Source organism: Syngnathus typhle, linkage group LG18, assembly GCF_033458585.1.
Source record: "Syngnathus typhle isolate RoL2023-S1 ecotype Sweden linkage group LG18, RoL_Styp_1.0, whole genome shotgun sequence".
Taxonomy (NCBI): Eukaryota; Metazoa; Chordata; class Actinopteri; order Syngnathiformes; family Syngnathidae; genus Syngnathus; species Syngnathus typhle.
The window spans coordinates 7842010-7863571 of record NC_083755.1 but is presented as its reverse complement, the minus strand read 5'-3'; the positions used below and the strand labels follow the sequence as shown (position 1 = coordinate 7863571).

General features: G+C 46.6%; 3 protein-coding genes across 5 annotated transcripts; 1 reads left to right on the top strand and 2 right to left on the bottom strand.

Moving 5' to 3' along the window:
• Positions 1-336: 336 nt before the first annotated feature.
• On the top strand, positions 337-2394 carry bccip (BRCA2 and CDKN1A interacting protein). Its single transcript, XM_061264489.1, has 7 exons — positions 337-544; positions 707-781; positions 867-947; positions 1166-1252; positions 1311-1498; positions 1699-1855; positions 1968-2394. Exons 1-7 carry the CDS (start codon positions 404-406, stop codon positions 2136-2138), a joined length of 900 nt encoding a protein of 299 aa, XP_061120473.1. The 5' UTR covers positions 337-403; the 3' UTR covers positions 2139-2394.
• A 95-nt stretch (positions 2395-2489) lies between these two features.
• On the bottom strand, positions 2490-6046 carry LOC133142863 (putative pre-mRNA-splicing factor ATP-dependent RNA helicase DHX32). 2 transcript variants are annotated; one of them, XM_061264466.1, is made up of 10 exons: positions 5602-6046; positions 5236-5429; positions 4770-5145; positions 4375-4708; positions 4036-4185; positions 3519-3710; positions 3316-3456; positions 3057-3247; positions 2800-2990; positions 2490-2734 (listed from the first exon to the last, which is right to left on the bottom strand). In XM_061264466.1, exons 1-10 carry the CDS (start codon positions 5860-5862, stop codon positions 2542-2544), a joined length of 2223 nt encoding a protein of 740 aa, XP_061120450.1. In that variant the 5' UTR covers positions 5863-6046; the 3' UTR covers positions 2490-2541. The 2 variants fall into 2 exon arrangements, with proteins under 2 accessions (XP_061120450.1, XP_061120449.1); XM_061264465.1 differs by having other exon boundaries at positions 4770-5429.
• Positions 6047-6184: 138 nt separating this feature from the next.
• LOC133142862 (disintegrin and metalloproteinase domain-containing protein 12-like) lies at positions 6185-21519 on the bottom strand. Of its 2 annotated transcripts, XM_061264463.1 has the most exons (24): positions 21153-21519; positions 18735-18847; positions 18599-18672; positions 16558-16636; positions 15892-15971; positions 15636-15822; positions 14223-14288; positions 14101-14172; positions 13874-14043; positions 13716-13800; positions 13381-13529; positions 12132-12309; positions 11950-12039; positions 11699-11894; positions 11520-11628; positions 11216-11414; positions 11076-11153; positions 10890-10998; positions 10682-10817; positions 10504-10618; positions 9859-10068; positions 9081-9154; positions 7048-7148; positions 6185-6855 (listed from the first exon to the last, which is right to left on the bottom strand). In XM_061264463.1, exons 1-24 carry the CDS (start codon positions 21226-21228, stop codon positions 6743-6745), a joined length of 2859 nt encoding a protein of 952 aa, XP_061120447.1. In that variant the 5' UTR covers positions 21229-21519; the 3' UTR covers positions 6185-6742. The 2 variants fall into 2 exon arrangements, with proteins under 2 accessions (XP_061120447.1, XP_061120448.1); XM_061264464.1 differs by lacking the exon at positions 9081-9154.
• Positions 21520-21562: the final 43 nt, after the last annotated feature.

Here is a 21562-nt window from a genome sequence, read left to right as displayed (position 1 = left end):
TAAAGGCCATACTTCTTGTTCTCTGAGAGTCTGTAACAAATGTCTGACTGCAAATTGCGAATGAAACACAGTTTAAGTAATTGCCACCCCTTTTGTGATTAGTTTATTCCAACTGACGATCGGAGTCGCCATTTACTGACGTAGCTACGGCGAGTCGGAGGGACTCAAATAAAATGGCTTCCGTGTATACAAGTTGTCCTCGCAAAACGTGGCGTCAAAAGCATGCAAAGGATGAGATAAATATAAAGGTGACTTGTTGTTGAGTAATGCAAGCCCTTTGCGTTCACTGAATGCTTTATTTCATCTTCCAGCGAGCCATTGTGGCTGTGACGTATGGGAATCCCCGCCACGCCCACTCGTTGACAACCCTGGTCGACGAGCACGCTCGCCCCTTGTTTGCAGCATGGCTTCGTCAGCTAAGAAGAGAGCGGTAGGGCTCGGGGAGAACCCCCAGGAAAGCGACGACAGCTCGGACGAGAGTCCGGGGGAAGAGGACGATTCCTCCGGGGAGGACAGCGAAACGTCGGTAGAGGAGATTTACGAGGTGGGCATGACATTTTAGAGCCGATTGCTCGGCCCCGCTAGGTTGCTAACGCTAACACAGCCGTATGACAACAATGTGTGACTTTAGTTGTGCTTAGAATCTTTTTTAGTGTTTGTGCACTTTGCAGGCGCATTAAAATAAGCGGATTTGTTTGCTCTTCAGGAGGTGACTGTAGACTTTGAAGCGCACGCCGTTTCGCACAACGACTTCAACGGCATCAAGAAGCTCTTGCAACAGGTTGGTTGTATTCGTTATCATTTTTCTATGAATTATTAAAGTGTGCGTGCGTTTTGACCCCTCCGGTGATTTGTTCTGCTCCAAGCTATTTCTGAAGGCCCACGTCAACACGTCAGAGATGACGGACATCATTATCCAGCAAAATCACGTCGGAAGTGTCATCAAGGTGAGTCGCTGCTATTTTTACATTCTATTTTGTGAAATGTTAGTATTTTATACATGTGATTTTTTTTAATTTGAACTATAACTGCCAATTCCAGTTCTTATTTTTGCATTACGAGAATATTTGATTTTATTGACAGTCTTTAAATGTAACGCTATATATACATTTTATTTGACAAATATTTGTACTTTTCTAAATGTTTTGTCAATTTCATTTCCAAGCAAGCAGAGGTGCCCGAAGACAGCGACGATGACGATCCAGATGAAGTGTTTGGCTTCATCACCATGCTCAACCTCACCGAACAAAAGGTAAGACCGTCGGCCGCTATTTCCCGACAGTCTGCGACGTGCATTGTTGTCGCTGCAGGGCGTGCAGTGCGTGGAGCAGGTGAAAGAGTTGATCCTGGACCAGTGCGAGAAGAGCATGGGCCGTGGCGCCGCCGAGCAGCTGGAGCAGATACTTGACGACACCGCCAAGCCTGTCGGCCTCCTGCTGAGCGAGCGCTTTGTCAACGTGCCACCACAGATTGCCCTGCCGCTGCACAAGCAGCTACAGTGAGTTGCTGCACCCTGTGTATGGATTGATCACTGCTGGGTGGATATCAAAAAATGTGTTCTGCTTTTTGGAGAAAGGCATTTAAAAAAAAAAAATCCCCATTAGTCAGATATTTTCCTTATAGGGGAAGAAAAAATGCAATTAGATTTTTTTTTTTTCCCCAAGAGTCAAACGTCCTAATGACCCTTATATTTTCCAGGAAGGAGATCTCTGAAGCTGAGCGTACAAATAAGCCCATCGGGAAGTACCACTACTGCCTGATGATCAGCAAGACATGCAAGAGCGTTGCCACCGAAGGTCCCGCCCCCAAAGACGAATACATGTTCATCAACGCCGAGGAGGAGTTCTTCTATGAGGTATTTAAAACAGTGCTACATTACATTGATTGACATTGTTCCATGCCTGGCAATTATACTGCTATGCTAGCGAGAAACATCTGCTAACTGAGATCAAACTTTCTTCTCGCAGCACGCCGTCTCAGAGTTCCACTTCTCGATTCAGGACGAAGCCGATACGTGCCTGAGCGGCCGTTGGTCCTTCGACGACGTTCCCATGAAACCATTCCGCACTGTCATGGTAATCCCAGTAGAGCGAATCCCCACCATCATGGACAAACTGAAAGAATATCTGACCGTGTGACGACTAGTCACGTCATAGAATAAATGGCCAGAGGAATTCCCAGAGAAAAATGGGTTCATGTGGTTGCCCACTGTGATTGACTGCATTTAAGTGGGAGATAAAACTTTTGTCAGTATTCTGAAATAGTTTATTATATAGTACATGACAAGCAAAGTTATTGGGCTTTATATAGACATTTTACAGTGTTTTAGATTCAATAGGTTTTCTATCCAGTGCTATACAAAAGAATTCTGATGATTAAATTTTCTGATGACGATTCCGTCTTTAATTGAATTTCTTAAATCATGCTATGCAGTTGTAAAATCCTGTTTTGCAAAGATATTTTTTTTCTGAGTAAAAATGCCTTCCACGAGCTTCTATTCTTCAAAAGTCTTCACTCCGCCCTTCTACCAACAATTGCGCTTCACTGGATGACACAGCGATCAGTCGACTGCACGTTGCTGCTGCTGCTGCTGCTGCTGTTGTCAGTAAGGTTGCCGGCTTTGTGTTTGTCGTTCTCGCGGGTAGCGCGTGGCTCTAACATGTGCTGCAGGATGTCTTTGCTCTCGCTGTGAGGCAGGTTGTAGAAGTAGTAGAGCGGAGCCGTTTGAGTGAAGCTACAACGGAGAAAGAAAACTTCAGCGTGTGACGGACGGGAAGTGTCCGATCCGTCAAAACTTACACTTGTGGTGAAATCTCTGTGACGATCCTCATGCAGTTGTTTTGTGCCAGCGTGTACTCGTGGAACAGCACCCACTCGGGCAGCCCCAGCTTATTGAGGTACGGCCCGTAACCAGATCGCGGGTGCACCTGGGCCACGTGCTTGTGCGCGAGGATCAGGTAATTCCCCGAGCCGTCCACATCTCGAGCCACCTTAAGCAGGCCAGAAGATTTGATAATGGAGCGTTCAGGAGGTAATGTGGAATTGGGCCGACGTACCTGCATGAAGAATCCCGCGAGCAGGGCTCGCTTCAAGTTGGCTGCGTTTTCCCTGCTGCCGAATGCCGGTTCCGAGACGGGCAGCTCGATCCGGTTTAGCGTGTTGGTCAGCTCCGCCCTGATGCTCTCTGCCGTCCGGAGAGCCGAATAGTCCAGGAAGTTGTCTCGGCACCATTGTTCTTCACGGATATCTGCGGGTCAAACTGAAAATAAAACCAAACCAAGTGGCTCCGGGAATTACACCGACATGCCATCTTACACGGATCCTTCTGGCTTCTCTTGAAGGTATTGAAGACATTAATGAGGGAGAGGTGGTCGCCTTTGTGGTGCCGGAATTTCCTGTGGCACTGTGAGGCCTCGTGGCTCATTCCGGGCGGAGGTTCCAGGAAGCAGTTGGGAGCTGAAAACAAAACCATCCAATCCAAGGTACAGCAATCAAGTGTATATTTTTCTGGCTGATACCTGAAAGCATGGCCGCTACAGTCAGCATCTCGCTGACGCAGTCGAACTCGCAGGACGCCAACAAAGCTTTGGCCAGCTGAGGCTCCAGGGGGATTTCAGACATGATGATGCCAATCTCAGAGAGGTTGCCGTCGTCGTCCAGAGCCGCGAGGTAGTCCAACTCCTCCAGGGCCTGCATGAGACTCTCGGGATCTGTGACGAGGGAGGACAAAAACTCGCCCATTGGTAATCAAAATAGTAGTTTGAGGAAGTTCCTGTGCTGTTCTGTATCCATAATGATTGACACGCAGATTGACCAATCACAGCTCAGGAAGTCAAGAAAGGTTGCGTAATCAATAATGAGTTGACCCCTTTTTGGCCCTACTGTCAAACAATGGCGGGCAGCCGGCGAGTGTCCGCTCGGGTCAGTCACGCCTGGACGGGTCCAAACAGACTGAGCACAAAACGTGGGAACCAGACCTCCTCCCTCCCGATCTTGGTAGCAGACAATTGGCAAGCGTTTTCCCGCCGAGCTCACCGGGTCGGTCGATGAACTCGCACTGGGCCAAACCGCCGATCTCCATCCTCTTCAGGAAGAGAACGGTGGCCGTAATGTTGGACTCCAGGATCTGCGGGGATCTCCGTGTAGGAAGTTGGTTGTCCTCTGCGTATAAACAGAAACATTTACCTGCGACAGAAAAAGCTGAAATCAGGACAGTTCCAAATTTCCAAGTATTTGACACCAACCAAAAATAGCTGTGCAATTGCCAGAGTGCTGCAGCAGAATGTTTTTTTTATCTCCCGAACTAACTGCTGCTCTTCAACAGTCACAAGAAGCCATTTTTTTAAATATCAAACAGATATGCAACGACTGTACCTGCTGGTCCACACAACCTCCTGCGTAGTTCTGCCTGGCAACGGCTGATGGACTGCAGCACCTCAGAGTTGGCCCTTATTCTGGGATTGTACACCATTTTCTTCTGGACTCCGCAGTCGACGACAAAGTTGACAGAGTCCATGGGCCACCACGCATCCTCTGCGTGACGAGTGGCGAGGAAAACTCTCCTGGGTTTTCCGCCTGGTCCTCGCTCATCTGGAGGAGGCCCGAGTCCTCCCCGGCCGGGACCCAGGACCGTGGGCAACATTTGACCGAGGTGTGCTCCAAGTCTGCTCCCTTCTTTCTGCAGGATGTCGTGGGCGCAGTTCACCTCCTGTGGAAGGAGTCAGACCTTAGACTACTTTTTGGATGGATTGGTTTCAACAAAAACGCACTTCCTCCGATGCCAAGAACACCACGACGTCGCCATCCTCCCTGGTGCGGTGGATCTCCAGAACCAGCCTCAGAGCAGAGTAGAAGTAGTCTTTTCCACCCCCACTCCACACCACATTGGGCTGACCCGACAAAGGTGACTCCAAGCTGAGGGTCGGGGCTCTGCGGAAGTGATTGCGGAGGCTGTCCGTCAGCGGCGGTGCGGCGAGGACCACCACCCGCAGTTCGGGCCTTTGCGCCACGACGTCCTTCAGGAGGCCCAGCAGGAGGTCAGTGCTCACCGTCCTCTGGTGGGCCTGGTCAATGACAATCACGCCGTAATGCTCCAGAAAAGGGTCGGACATCATCTCTCTGAGCAAGATGTCATCGGTGCAGTACCTGAGAACACAGATTTTCTCAAAGGTTCTACTTAAATAGCATGAACCTGTTTTTGCAATAACACCAAAGACGGATAAAAGCGGTGCCGACCTGAGAACAGTGTCGGAGCAGCAGCACGTCTCCCGGCCGATTCGGTAGCCCACTTCGTGGCCCACGGCTACGTCCATTTCGTCGGCCACGCGTAAGGCCAAGTCCACCACCCGCTGCTCCGCGTGCTGCGTGCACACCACGGTGCCGTAGCGGTAGCCGGCCGACAGGCACAACTCTGCGCACCACTGAGGGATCTGCGGAATTAAGAAACATTTTCATCTGGTTGCAATCACCAACAATGTCAAATTGTTATTGTGTCTTTGAAAAGGGTTTGCTCTTGTGTTGGATCACTAACAGTTAAGATAACCTTATGTGTGGGCTCTTATTTTGATGAGGCAATTCATCTACCTAATATTGTGCCCTCACCTGCGTGCTCCTGCCAGCGTCGGCGTGCGCGCACACGAGCACAATTTGGGCGTGAACGAGCGCGTCTTCCAACCTTCGCCGCAGCGTCCACACAGGCAGCGTCCTCCTCTCCGCTAGCAGCTTGTAGTACCGCGACGAGAAAGGTAAACCGTCGAAGCGATTCAGCTCCAGCTCGTCCCCAAAACAAAAGGAACCCAAAAGGCATGCACCCTCGGACTCGCATGCACTTTGGTGCTTGCTTTTGGCGTTGTCGTCACTCATGTCGCGTTGCAAGTTGCTGCTCCAGCGTCCCGACTGCACTTGTTGCCCAACACTGCCCCGTCTGTCTGAGCGCAAAAGCCCCACCCGCAGCCCGCTTCGCCGTCCCACGTGTTCTCGTACTGGTCAAGCTTGCACCGATCAAGACCAAAATCTACATGCAAATAAAGCAATTATTGTGGAGCAAATTCAGTTAATAATATAAAAGTCAAATATTTCATATTTTGAAATCGGAGGCAATTAAATGTGATCTTGAATATTGTTTTTGTATGTCACATGAATTCGATACGATTGCACCAAAAATGACTAGACACAAAGAAAAGGACACTTTGGACAGTCTTTACTGCACATGGAATGTCTCAAACATTTGGCTTGGAAAAACGTGTTCACCTGGAACACACACACGTGCGCGCGTGCATGCACACTCATATTAGATATAGATATTTTAAAAAAGCAAAAAGTAGTAAAAAATAGTGCATGGACACAGCCTCAATTGTATCAAAAGTAACAAGTTCAGTCCCATTTTAGACATTGGGGTTTTTTTTGTCGTTCGTTTGATGTTTCACTAACAAAACAAAATTTAAAAAACAAATTTGACTGTCAACACACACCAAATGACTAAACTGGAAAAAGTCAAGGTTGCTCACAGGTAAGCGCTCGTAAGAATCACCTTTTTCTTTTCTTTTTTTTAAACATAAATGAGAGGACAAGACAACAAACATGGCTGTAACTCTTGGCTCTTAATATGGCTCAAAACAAAAAAGTGTCAGGCACAGTGCACTGCGTGGCAACAAATAAATAGGGATCAGATAAATAGTTCATTTGCGTGTACCTGAACTTTTAGCACCAAGGTGTGCCAGGGCCGCCATTTTTGAAGGCGGTCCTAAGTGCAAACATTCACCGCCGCCGCCGCCGCTGTGACATCATCATCTGCTGTACTTGACGTTGGCCACCACGCGAGGCTTGGGTAGCGTGGCGGGCTGCTTGGCCACACTTCTGACAAAAACACAAATAGAAGGAAATAATATTTGTAATTGCCTATAGATGCCCCAAGATGACAGGGGCCAAAGCACTTGTTTTCTATTCAAGCTGCCATAGCCCAGGGGCCCTGTGATATTATAAAATTCATGCAGTGATCCATTGTTGTGTTTAAATGTGTGAAGTGGAATATGTTTTTGGTGAACACACTTTGCCGGGTGTGGGCGCCTGGGTCTGGGTCCAAGTGCAGGGTGAGAGGTCCGGGGGTCTGCAGGTAGGGGCTTCTGAGGTGGGCCAGGCCGTTCTGCTTCCTGACGCAAGGGGAAAACAAACAAACAAAAGGATGACATCAAATTTAATAACATAAACTTGATAGAAGAAAACGTGGGCTAATAGTTCTTATTATTATTATTATTATTATATAATTCTATATAATGTTATATTTCCAATTCATTAATGAACAAATGAATCAATTAATTAAATCTTGAAATAATTTCAAAGTAGTTTTATTTGTATTATTTTTGTACGTGAGGATAAGTGGTTCCTATAATGGATAATGGATGTGTTTAAATGTTTATTTAAACACAGATACATAGTTCATTTATTTTGGGTGAAAAGAGAAGAAAGTATAAAATAAACTATAAATTACAATTACATTTTAAATATAAATACATAAAATATAAATTTGATGATCGAGGAAAATGTGTGCTTCGTAAATCCTGGACAATGTATGACGTGTGGTACTGAAAAAAAAAGTGGCACTTAAAACACTCCCTCCATAGACTTAATGATAAAGAGCGCCCTCGTGTGGATTCGTCTTGGTATTGCACTCTGGTCAACAAGTCTATGGAGGAACCGTTTTTAATATTAATAATGATAATGATGATAATGACTGACAATAATAATAGTCATTATTATAATTATTGTGATTATTATAATCATATATATTTGTATATATAAATATATATATGTTTATTATATGTTTACTAATAATTTATTTTGGGTGGAAAAGAGAAGAAAGTATCAAATAAACTATAAATTACAATTACGTCATAAATATAAATATATAAAATATAAATTTGATGATCGAGGAAAATGTGTGCTTCGTAAATTCTGGACAATGTATGACGTGTGGGACTGAAAAAAAAAAGTGGCACTTAAAACACTCCCTCCATAGACTTAATGATAAAGAGCGCCCTCCTGTGGATTCGTCTTGGTATTGCACTCTGGTCAACAAGTCTATGGAGGAATCGTTTTTAATATTAATAATGATAATGATGATAATGACTGACAATAATAATAGTCATTATTATAATTATTGTGATTATTCTAATCATATATATATGTTATATATAAATATATATATATGTTTATTATATGTTTACTAATTTATTTTGGGTGGAAAAGAGAAGAAAGTATAAAATAAACTATAAATTACAATTACGTCTTAAATATAAATGTATAAAACATAAATTTGATGATCGAAGAAAATGTGTGTTTCGTAAATCCTGGACAATGTATGACGTGTGGTACTGAAAAAAAAAGTGGCACTTAAAACGCTTCCTCCATAGACTTAATGATAAAGAGCGCCCTCCTGTGGAATCGTCCTGGTATTGCACTCTATTCAGCAAGTCTATGGAGGAATCGTTTTTAATATTAATAATGATAATGATGATGATGACAATGACAATAATAATAGTCATTATTATAATTATTATAATTATTATATAATATAATTAATATATAATATTAATTTATATTATTTTAATTAATTATAATTAATATTAATAATATATAATATTATACAATAATATATATATATAGTATATACGTATATATATATATACATACAATTATAATTACAATAATTATAATAATAACTATTATTCTTGTCATTGTCATTATCATTATTATTATTGAAAACGATCCCTCCATAGATTTGTTGACTATAGAGTGCAATACCGAAACGATTCCACAGGAGGGCGCTCTTTATCATTAAGTCTATGGAGGGAGTGTTTTAAGTGCCACTTTTTTTTTCAGTACCACACGTACTACATTGTCCAGATTTTACGAAGCACACATTTTCTTCAATCATCAAATATATATTTTATATATTTATATTTAAAATGTAATTGTAATTTATAGTTTATTTTATTCTTTCTTCTCTTTTCACGCAAAACAAATGAACTATTTATCTGAATTTAAATAAACATTTAAACACATCCATTATCCATTATACGAACCACTTATCCTCACGCACAAAGGATTTTTCGGGACCAGAGATGCTGGCGTGGCTCCACGACATCAAGTTGGAGCTCTGACGTTACACGAGAGAGAGACGCACAAAATAATAATAAATAATAAAAATACTTTGAAATTAATTGAAGATTCACTTAATTCATTTATTTGTTCATTGTTGACTGATAAATAAAGATATACTATTGTATATATCCACATAATTATAATAATTATAATCAATAATAACTGCTCCTATTATTATTATTATTATTATTATTATTATTATTATTATTATTATTATTATTATTATTATTATTATTATTATTATTAATAATAATAAAAACGAAACTTCCATATACTTGTTGACAATACAGCGCAAAGGGAAAGAAACAATACCAGGACGATTCCACAGGAGGGCGCTCTTTATCATTAAGTCTATGGAGGGAGCGTTTTAAGTGCCACCTTTTTTTTCGGTACCACACATTGTCCAGGATTTACGAAGCACACATTTTCCTCGATCATTAAATTTATATTTTATTGATTTAAATCTAAAATGTAATTGTAATCTATACTTTGTTTTATACTTTATTCTCTTTTCCACCTAAAATAAATTAATAGTAAACATTTAAACACATCCATTATCCATTATATGAACCACTTATCCTCACGTACAAAATAATAATAAATAATAAATTTTTTTATGAACGAATTAGTTTCTTCATTAACGACTGTAAATTAGAAATATAACCTTAAATACTGTAATTCTTATTTTTGGATGCTCACCGTATTGCAGACGTTGAGGCCGGCAAACGCCCCAGCCGTGCTTCTCGCCACCGCCACGTGAACGTGAGGACGAAGATGAGGAGCGGGCGGTGGCGGCGCCGGGCCCAAGGACACGCTCAGCGTGAATGGCTGGTACTGGGGCAAGCGGTGCAGGCTGTGCGACGGGTACGGCGGCGGTGGCGGCGCCTGTGGCCCCCCCCTGTGAGGGGGCTATGGTGAAGATGGAGGATTGTCAACATCCAGGTAAGAAGAACTCTTGGCAAAAACAGTGTCGGTATTAAGTTTGGGACAGACTGGGACCGGTCATCATCATGTGAGGTGACCCACAGCAGAGGCCGAAGCAAGCCAAAATATGAGCTCTTGGTGTTTGGACCAGATGTTGGAAGAGTACATATGAGCTCATGTGGCCACCCCCCGCCCTCCTCCCACGACCACCGGAGGAAGAGGAGGATGACCTCACCTGCACCGCACTCCACTTCAAACATCCTCGGGAAAACCTCCATGATGAGAACCACATGACACAAACTCGACTAATACGCAGCAGCTGGATGTGTGTGTGTGTGGGGCGGTATATCGGGGTGGGGGTGAGGCATGTCCCGCCATGTGATGACATCATCATCACCACCAAACGGGGATGTAGTGTACCTTGAAGATGGTGGCGCTGTGGGGCAGAGGCGGTGCCGGTCGAGATGGGGACGGCGCACCCGTCGGCTGATCCCGCTTGGGAGTGGATGCCGCACCCGTTGAGGCCTTTACAGATCTAAAGAAAATACATAAGGGGGTCAACTACAAGAGGACCCACAATTGGCTTTCCAAAATATACCTGAGCTTGTCAATTGGGTCCTTCTTGGTGCTGGAGAGCACCCAGCGAAGACTTTTCCACTTGATGCACACCACCACTGCAGCACCCACCAAGGAGAGCAGCACCGCCAGGACACCCACCGTCACACGGATGCCATCTGTCACCCCAAATAAGCCCCCAATCAGACTTGGAGTGAGCAAAATGAGATAAGCGTGACCTTTGAGTTTACCCGCCAGTCGGACGGGACCGCTGTCCACGCTGCCGCCGAAACCGGACGTGTCGCAGAAAGGTGGTGCGCGGTGCGCCTCGCAGTGACAGTTCTTGTTGTTGTTGCACACCTGACAAAAAAAGGATGAGGCTTATCCCCAAAATCGGATGATGAATGGATGTAGGGGTGACGCCATTGTGCACTCACCCCTCGCCCGTTGCACTTGGCGGCACACTCGTGCACACCGAAAACGCTGACGTTCTGGCACCGGCGGTTTAAGCACATCTGAAGAAGAACACTGAGGTGATCCCTCCAAACAACAAAATGGACCATCAAGGTTTTCTCACCATTCCGCCACCGCACTTGGTCCCCGTCAGCACCAGGCCCGGGTCTGGCATGTCGTCGCCCAAGTAGACGTGCGTGCCGCGGCACAGGATCCGGCCGCCATCCTGCAAAGGGATGTTGGTTTCTATGGAGACGGCGTTGGTGCCAATGACGGGGCGGTTGGCGCCCCCTTGGCACTGGACTTTACCACATTGGGCGTCCCTGTGAAAACGGACGCAAGATTAGGGACACCTGCAGAAGCCTTTGAGATGGAGTCGGACACTTTAGAGCGCCTCGTTGTTATGGAGCATAAGAACGATGCTTTACCGTGCATCACATTTGGCAAAGGATCCTTTAGCGTCTTTGCCACAGTTGCCGTAGGGATCGCCCGCCGAGTTGACTCTCTCAAAGCAGATCCCGGGCGCGGCCTTGGCACCTACAACGGCGAAAAGTCATTGCCGGCCGAGGGTGGGTGCGCTCTTCCCCCTCTCCCCTTCTGCCCTTACCTCGCCCCCACAGCGTCACGCACTGCTGCTCGTGCGTCTGGCACACGCCGTTGTAGCAGTAGCCGTCGGCGCCGCTGCAAGCGTGCCCGTCGTGTAGGTAAACGTTGGCGGGGCAGTGGGGGCCGACGCCCGTGCAGAACTCGGGCAGGTCGCACGAGTTGCCCGACCCGCGGCACGGCGTTCCCGCCGGCTTCAGCTGCGAAAGACGAGCGTGTAAGCATTTGGCGGCGGAGGTGGGCGGAGCGCCGTACCTGGCAGTCGTGGCAGCACTGGCCGTGGGCGCACACGGCGTGGCCCTTCAGGGTGCACGTGGTGGCGTTGCAGCACGGATTCAGGCATTCCTGCCCGCCCACACGACATATTGCCGCTTTGTATTGTACATCCACTTTCCATTGTGCTGCAAAATATTCAACATTTCCACAGAATCGGGAACCTCGAGTTCGCCGCAGTCGCACTCCTCGCCTTCCTCCACGTAGCCGTTGCCGCACTTCTGCCCGCCGTAGAGCACCTTGACCTCGGGCATGTTGAAGAGACACATGCCCACCCCCTTGTCCAAGCTGGCCACCAGATCCGTCTTGCTGCAGCTGCTGAACACGGTAGGAAACGGATACCTGTGCACAGGCGCAAAAGTCTACACACCCCTGTCTTTTTCAAACACTGTACAATACAATTGACGTCTTTTAGAGAAGGTAAGTCCAAATAGATGACACATTCACATTCTTTGTCATATGACTAAATATGAGTGTCTTTCATTTTGTTTCTGGATGTTTCATAGTTTTGTATTGACCTCCTCCTCAAATGACATATGTGCGATGCTATCAACAGATAAAGAAGGAAACACAAAAGGCGGCCCCCGCATGTTCCGACTGGGATGAGGCACACCCAAAAGTTCAAACCGAGCGTCGCATTCGATCACCCTTTAAATATTCCGACAGAAAAGCTAAAACGTTGTCAGATGATCATAAAGCATCCATGTTAATTAGAGGCCAGGGAAGAAAGAAATCGGTGACTATGCGGGGGTTCTCTGTTGTGCAGCAGATGAGCAAAACTGAAACGATGACAATAGCCCGCTTGCGTTAATCCTCGCGGCCTTTTCACAACATTCAAACGCGAGGGGGGGGGGGGGGGGGGGTGCAAATGTCGCCAACAAAAGATAGAAGGGTTGCGCCTTTGAATACACCAGTGCCTTAATCCCGGATTTAAAAAGCACACACTGCCACGCGAAGCAATAAGGATTATTTGCGCCGCAAATAAACGTCACGTCTTTTTTGGAGCTGATTAATATTTCTATGTTTAGCACCTCGTCGTATTCCAAAGCTGACGTGCAAACAACAACGCCGGATATTCAAAAAGAGGCCAACTTGGGAAAAGAAGTGCAGAAGGAGACGCTTTGCAAGGGTTCTTAAGTATTTATCAGTCGCCACGGAGAGATTTTTTTCCGACATTAAACTTGCATGTGTGTCAAAGAATAGCGACTGGCTGAGAATAAAGCGAGAGCGGCCGGCCCGGGAACGAGACACAACTTTTTTTGTTTAATCTACCAAGACTGACAAAAAGATGTATTCATATTTTATTCCCCAAAAAGTTCATCTTGAAGGGTTCGCTTGACTCCAAAACACCAGTTTGTGAGCAAAAAGCAGAGAAAATGAGTTTAAAAAACTGCTTTAGAAATGGCCGCTCACCCGGTGGAAGGAGTCATGATGCAACCGCCGCGCTGCGCCGTTACCCGGCAACCGCAGCCCCGCTCGGGCGTGTCGTGGTTCATGCCGAAGTTGTGGCCCAGCTCGTGGGCCAGCGTGACGGCCGCACCTAGGGGGTTGTCGGAATGATCCTGAAAGGGAGGCGGAGCTTCAGATGAGCACTCGTTTGGGTATCTTCAACCAGATGTATTGTACGGTTCTCCAGGTGAGCCTAATAAATGTGTGTCATCAATTTGTGCCATCTGGGATGTGGAGAAACATCTGGACGTGAATTAAAAACCAAGCTAATGACAGGTTACATCGGAAACAGGACGTACCATGACGATACCTCCGGACTGCTCGGCCGTGCACATGCTCATGATGGGCGCCATGCCGATGGTGGTGCCTTGGAAGTACACCCCGCTGAGGAAGGAGAACACCATTAGCCATAATTATTTGAGGTTGGAGTCATTCCATTTCCAAAGTTGAATCGGACCTGATGAGCTGGGCGTTGTCGTGGGCCTTGCGAGGCAGCAGCTTGACTTTCCTCCAGTCCAGGAACTCATGCAGCGTGGTGAAGGGGTCCTGCGTGACGGGACACTTGTCCATGTCGCTCCAGACCTCCAGCCCCACCAGGGCCACGCGGATGTTCAAGGCCCTGTAGAACTGATCCAGAAGCGCTCAATCACGAATCACCTGAATCTGCGCCGATCGGACGCTCACCTTGTCCACGTAATTGGCAATCTCGGCCAGACGCTGCTTGACTTTCTCCACGTCTTTGCCTTGCTTCTGAAACTGAGGCCGAGCGTCGGGGATGGAAAGGAAATTGGCGACGGCGCGCTTACCTCACGGTTGTCGGCCACGATGATCAGCTCCACGTACTTGGTGGTGCTCTGGATGTGCCGCTTGTGCTGCAATAGGGCAAATGGTTGTTTTGCTCGGTGATGACACATCGGTGTGACCTGCTTCTGATTGGCCGAGCGTTGCGGACCTCTTCCAACCTTGGCTTCTTATCAGAAGCCTTCCTGCTTTCTCCATGGCTGGCAACCCCGCGGCCGCGACGTGTCGAACTTCCGAACTCGAATCCCACAGCTGTTGTTCCAATAACATCGGAAAACAACATATTGCCTTCCCTCAAGTCCCATCGGAATGGGCCTTCTTCCATTTTCATAAGATTAAGGTCTTTTTTGACAACTTTTTACCGCAGGGACTGTTTGCGCCTCAGAGCGTTAATGCCCCGATAAAACGGAAATAACAGCAAAGACGTCCGTGTAGCATCACCTTTCATGAGCAATTCAGGATGAGTGTTCTCTTGCCAAGCCCCCCCCCCCCCCCCCCGTCTTCCAGGACGCCCCTTATCTCAGCTGCCTCAAGCAGCCTCAGCGCAGCTTATCAAAGAAGTCCCACAGCTTATCAAAAACACCCGTGTGGACACATTGCTCTCGGGCAAAACCACTTGTCTTTTTATCCGTCCATTGTGTGTGTGCGTGTTATGCTTAGTAGAAACTTTTCATAGTGTACAAAGCTTGCAAGTTGCAAATTCAAATGTATTCAGTCCTCCTTGGCAGTAGTTGGCGCTATAGAGCAGCGTTTGTTGTGTTTTGCATATACGTGTGAATACATGCGACCTTAAGTGACCTCTCCGATTTTTGGATTCCCAAAGGGAAATAATCCCATTTGTTGTTTGCTTATCGTTAACGCCTGCGCTTAATCATCGCCGAGCAATTATTGGAATATGTCGTAACAATAAAGGGACAATTGCGCAAGAGCGTTTTGAAGCGCCACATGTTTGGCGTCTGTCCTGAGAGGGAATGATTTACAAGAGATGGAAATCACAAATGGGGGGGGTGGAAAGTCCCTGACGTGCGTGATGCGGAGATCGGAATGGTAAGCGTTTCCTGCCCGTGGCCATTGATCACGCCCAGCGTGGAGTCCCAATTTCTAAAAGAGGTCGGGCGAGGTGGGCGAGCTAAAAGCAGATGCGTGCGCCGCCGTTTAGCAGCTTTTTTTGCTCTGCCGGCGCGCTGTAACACTAATGGCCGCCATTAGACCCACCGGAAGGGCCGGTTGAATAATTCAGCGGCGCTGGGATAGAAATATAAAAAGACAATCTCACGAATAATTTGCGGTATCTACCATGCAGATTTTCGTCGGGGTCAAATTCAGGCGAGGCGAAATTGTAAAAGGCCATTTTTTAAAAAGATGAGCCACTGCAGCAAAGTGGAGATTGCGGAGTGTAACATTTAGGAAATCCTCACCCTGGTGCTGAAGGATTTGAACGGGTCGCCGTCCGGCAGAGCGAGCGGTTCCGACCCGTTGGACGGATGCCCGCAGGTGCCGCTAGTAAGGTGGAGGTGTTGCGTTGAGTAGATCCAGTGAGTGCCGTGGGTGCCGTGGGCTGCTGGTTCCACCATGTACGATCTGCCGTCCACTGATATCAAGCCCCTGCATACAATTTGTGTCACTCGCAGTAATAATAACACTCGGCTTATCCCGAAAGAACGGCGGACTCACTTGAGTGTGGAGTTGCAGGTGCTCAGGCTGACGTCCGAGTCCGGATGGCGCTCCACCTCGCCGTGGTAGTAGCAGTGAGCCTTAATCAAGTAGAAGACTTTTTGAAAGCCAGGCTTGAAACTCAAAATTCAAGCCCGAGAGCCCGAGAGCAGTGACGTCTGGATTTGAAATGAAAAGCCGGCCGGGCATGCGTGTTTTAACGAGAACAAGACCAAGCGGTGAATATTTCATCTCTTTTGACTTTTCAGGCACACTTAGTCGGCAATTTGACACTTCCATTTTACCTAATGCTTTTTTATGCATAGATCCATTATAAATGAGTTAAGTCTCCCCCCCCCCAAAAACTGCCAGTCGCTTCTCGAACCTCATCGGACTCCTCAAATATTAATGTTGTTCAAATAAATTTCTAGATAAACACTATAATGATGAATAATTATATAATATATGATATGTTATAAATATATGTATTTTTATACATTATAATATATATTATAATATAAAATAATAAACAAATAATAAAAATAAAGAAATAAAAGTAAAAATATATAATAATAAATACATTATAATAAATACAACTTCATTCTCGTAAGATTCCAGCTTTTCTTTTCGGTCTGGCTGGAATCGTCACTGATGTTCTAAATATGACAGGATCCAAAAGTTCCATACCAGCGAGTTGTGCGACCCTGTGACTGCGGTGCCGTCACGTAGGTAATGAGTTTCTTTGTAGTCGCTTGCAAACAGACCCCTAGAATAAAACCCAAAGACAACAAATGATTAGCGATGACCTTGAGGGCCACCCGCAAAAAAAATCAATTGCGCTGTGGGACCCGCAAGGAAGATCTCTTAAGATGCCTTTTAAGAGGCGCCGCCGCTTCAAGGATACGTAAATTAAAACTGAGCAACGATAAAGTGACCCCGAGGTGAGTCAGAGATGCATTTACACTTTCGTAATCTTGACAACGCTGCAAATCATCACAATAAATGGAACCGGCGGGCCCCGTTTTTCATTGTTTTTGGAGACGCATCCATTCGCCCATGTGATGGTAGAAAAAAAACAAAGCAAATAAAACACATTGGGCCATAAAACACATTGTCAGCAGATTGAAGAGTTCAAATTACTCGAGACGCTTTTGATCTATTCGATGGGGGAAAACAACAGCGGCGGAAAGCCAAAACAAGTTTCGCCGCACAACAACTAAAACGAAGGGGGTGAGACTAGCAAAAGTTTTGCAGGACAGGAATTAGTCAGGTCCCTCTTGGCAATTTGTCATCCGCTTTGATAAGCAGACGAGACAAAATGGCGTAGCTCGTCGTAATCCCTCAGCGCTGCCGACTGTTAATTGACCTTTTTTGCGCACCGACACCTCGGCAGCCATTACTCTTGTTGCGAACTCCATCCTTTCTTTGGCCACGGCGTGTCTCATTTGTTCCAGACGGCGCAAAGCCCGGCGACTTCTTGACTACATTTTGCGAGGTAATTGTGACAAATGTGAGGGGCGTCAAGTGCATAAAAGTTTCGGTGCGGATCAAATGGAAATATGCGGAGCGGATGAAATCATTTAAAGAGTTATGTGACCCGTAAAAGCTCATCTTGGAAGGCCAATTAGCACGATAAAAGCCGTCAGAGAGATTCACGAGGCAATGTGCTTTTCATAATATCCCGGCTTCACTTGTGGAAAAAACTTGTGAATGGTTTCACATAGAAGGAAACTGGGCTGGGACTGAATCATTTTTCCAGAAGCGCGGGAAGCCATCCAGTCCCGCTGGCTGCGATGTGTCTGACATGAGTGCCAAGTGGAGCAGACAATTCCCAGCGATTACTCCGATCCCAACACTTGATTCCCAACACTGCCTAGACAGGTTCATCCCAAAGTCTGCTCGAAAACTCTGACTCCCATGCTAATAATTATTTGAAAGCTAATCATTTGAAATGTTTGCGACAACTCGTCACGCCAGCTCCATTTATTACGACCGCCTCGTTATTATTCTTAACACCCGCCTGGCGTGGAGATGCGGCGAGACGCTCGGACGCGATAGCCATTAGCATCGGAGGCTACGCAATCATGGCAGTGACACTCGGCCTTGAGATTGATGCGACCGAGCTCAGGCGTGCCCCTGGAAATCAATTAAGTGTCATCTCCGTGCAGCGTCTGGAGGACAGATGAGTCGAGGTATCCCAATTACAGGCCTGGCGGTGATGAATACCTCCCCCTCAACAAAAGGATTAAATAATTGCAACGGGGAGGGGGAGGCGATGACACCCCGAGATGATTTAGCGAGATATTCACACACACACACACGCAGGTCTGCGCATTCTTGAGTTTCTCAATTGGCTGCTTATGCGCACACAACGAAGTCCATTCACCTCGTTTAATTGCAAAAGCAGGCCAAGCGTTCGGGGCAACGACTCTGACCTTGCAGAGCGAGCTGACTTACCGGACTGTGCCGAGTCATCAAGTTTGACTGTTGAACTTTGGCTACGTCTAGCAAAATGTCATGTTGCCGTTTGTTGCGCGAGGCCCGGCGTGAACCCGCTGCGCTGACTTTATTATGAGCTCGTCTGGTACGCCGGCGGCTCGGCTCGGCTCTGTGCCGTTGATAAAGTCCAGATGTCCAAACACAGACAACATTGGCAGTTTGAATGAAAGCAGAGGACTTGTTTTCTTGCCGCTTTGTTTCGGAGTAAAGGCTGGAGGGTGTAACTTACTGGTTTTTGCGCAGCCTCAAACGCAGTTGTCGACCTTCCGCCTCGATCCGCAGCTTTAGCGACGTCGGGTGATTCTGCCGAGCGACGCCGGTACGATTAGTCGGAGGCGGACGTTTTAGGATGCGCCGTGCCTCACCTGAGATTGCAGCAGGTGCATCGCTTTCCACTCTTGTCCGACCAGCTGAAGCGGGACCGTAGTCTCGTAGCGCTTCTGCTCGGCACCGGGTCCGCCTTGACCGGCCCGACTCCCTGTAAAGGAAAAAAGCCAGTTTGGTTTCCACGAGATAGAAACCAAGAACGGACGGAAGGATGTTTTGCAGCATCGTCCAGGATGCCTTTCAGGGATTAGTTCTGTTCCTAACAGGATTTTTGCTCTCTCTTTGGATATATGCATAGTGACGGCTGGTAGGCTTAAATTCATCGAATGTTTTACGCCAACGGTCGGCGTGTTTCTCAGAAGGCAGAAGTAGTCTGCGGTGGAAATCAGCTCCCTCGCTGTTTTGAAAAAGTTCCAAAGAGCAGCGGGGGTCCGTCGGCGGCCAACATGCCAAATTGACCGTTTGCTCGCCCGTCGTCTTCCAAGTATAACATTCTGTCGAAACCCGGAGGATGGGGTTCCGCGACAGCCGGCGAGCCTTTTGACGTGTAACTTGGCTCGGCTCTCTTGACGTGGGATTTATCCTCAGCTGACGAGTTGGAGAGAAGAACGGAACAAGCAATCTTCTTCCAACTTTGGGAGATGATTCAAGTTTTTTTTTAAAAATCTCATTACCAAGAATCACGTTCGTTTGAATGAGATCTGAGCCGAAACGTAGAAGGTAAATCGAGTCAAGGCTCTTACGGCCTGCTGTCATTTATTTAATTTTTTCTCTCCGTCCTTAATAAACCGCCCTGGCTCGGCAAGGTCGACATGCACGACGCAATTTGCTCTCCCCGTTTTCCCGTCTCCCATGACTCACACTGCTTAATTGCCGAGTCTGCTTTTTATCCAGCATTAATAACTCCCCAGCTGAGCTTTGTTCAGCGGGAGAAAAAAAAAAAAAAACACCTCCCGCTCTCTGTGGAGTTCATCATGCTGCCCCCCCACATCGGCCATCATTAGTGGTGGCGAAGGTTGGTGTTAACACAAAGGAGGATTTCGACAAGTCTTCAAAGTTTCCTGAGTGGCAAAAACACTTGATTTGTTCTCCTGCCGCATAAAAAAATAAACACAGGAGGTTTTATTTACACGCTCAATATAATAAGCGGTCAAATAGAGTCGGGCTCGCCGCGTGATAAGCTTCTTTTATTGTGCACAAAGACACCTTGTTCCGGTTTATATTAGCAAAATAAATCAGTGCTAGTTGGTGGAGCGAAATTTTAGTGGTGTGAACGTTTGGTCATCACACACTGGTTGCTTGTGTCAGGTCACCAAGTTGGCGTAGCTAATTAGCGTTTTGGCTAATCTAAAACAGTCACATTGAATTAGCAAGCGCTGAAAGCAAAACATTCTTCATATTTGTTTCTGAGAAATTAATCCAAAGGCCATTTTGCGTTGTCTTGTTTTCGCCCTGCCACAATGGAAGCTCGTGTGCCATAATTAATTGCGGTGGAAAATGATCGGGGAGGGGCGGAGGCAATTGGAGTTGATTGTTTTTGCCCGCGAAGGACGTTTATGAAAGAGGATCATCCATCAAGCTACTCTTTCAATTAGCATCATTTGTTAGCGCTGTGACATGCTTGTCAATCACAGCCAAGCACTCTCAATTCAGCTTGCCTGATTTTCAAACCTGAACTTCAGAACTGTGAGCCCATGTTGCCAAAGTTGCCATCTGAGAAATTTTCCTGGATTGCACAAAACCTCCTCGTTCATCATTCTGGGGTTGGCCTTCTTTCTTTCTGTTGTCTCAACTCACCATTGAGCCAGTTTCAACTCATCACTATTCCCTGATTTGTTCCATATGCGCTTTATTCCCTCCTTGAGGTTCGCCTCCCTCCATCAAACGCATTCCTACTTTTCAAAGACGTTTTCTTTTCAAGAATCGGACAGATTCTCCAGATCCTCAAACGTGACATTGGCGTGTGTCCTTGTACGCCTTTTTTTTTTTTTTTTGTTATGTCTGTAATTAGGGCCACTTTGTTGATGTGCCCGTCGTATCCCATTTCAGGCTCCACGCGGGGGGCCGCCGCCTCATCAAGTGCGCATTGAGGGAGTCAACCGAGCGCCACATGCGTCGGATAAGCAAATGCATGGTGTCATTTCATGGTTGATTTTTATGTCAGCTGGTCACTCGTCTGTTAGGCAGTTCGTCAAACCACGCGTAACAAAATGGAGATTATTTTACTCTTTTATTAGTTCTTCATTCTGAACATTTTTTTCCTTGCTGCTTTCTGATAATTAGCCACAATATTAAATTGAGTTACTATCGAACTTTGAGTTCTTATTAATGTTCTATAGGTTATATTCCATTTAATGTTTCTATTGTGTTCCATAGTACAATACCGAGAATTTATTTCCATTTCCATGCACAGTCTTAACGCGTGCGCGCGCATTCCATCTGGCCGTGCGTCTTACCTCCCGTAGGCTGATGCGCGCTCACGCACGCACACGCCAGAAGTGCCGTCCAAAGCCCTAAGTTTCCGCCGGCCATGGCGCTGCCCGCGCGCGGATCAGTGCGGCCGAAGCGTCACCTTCATCCTCAGCATCCTCATCACCACCATCAGCATCATCAGTAGCATCACGCGCGTCAAATGACGTCGCCAAACGTATCCAAGTTGGAAGGGAAATCCCGTGCACGGCGAGTCGTTTGTAGGGGAGTCCGTGCGAAAACAAAAGGTGCGAGTGGAAGGAAGTGAAGACGGAAATTTTGACAGAAGGAAAAGGAAAGGAAAGAGAAAAAGACGCTGCAGCCACTCAAGTGTTTTGTGAGTGACTGACCATTTGCGTGACGCGTGGTCCTAAAGCCCGCCCCTCCCATTGGCAAA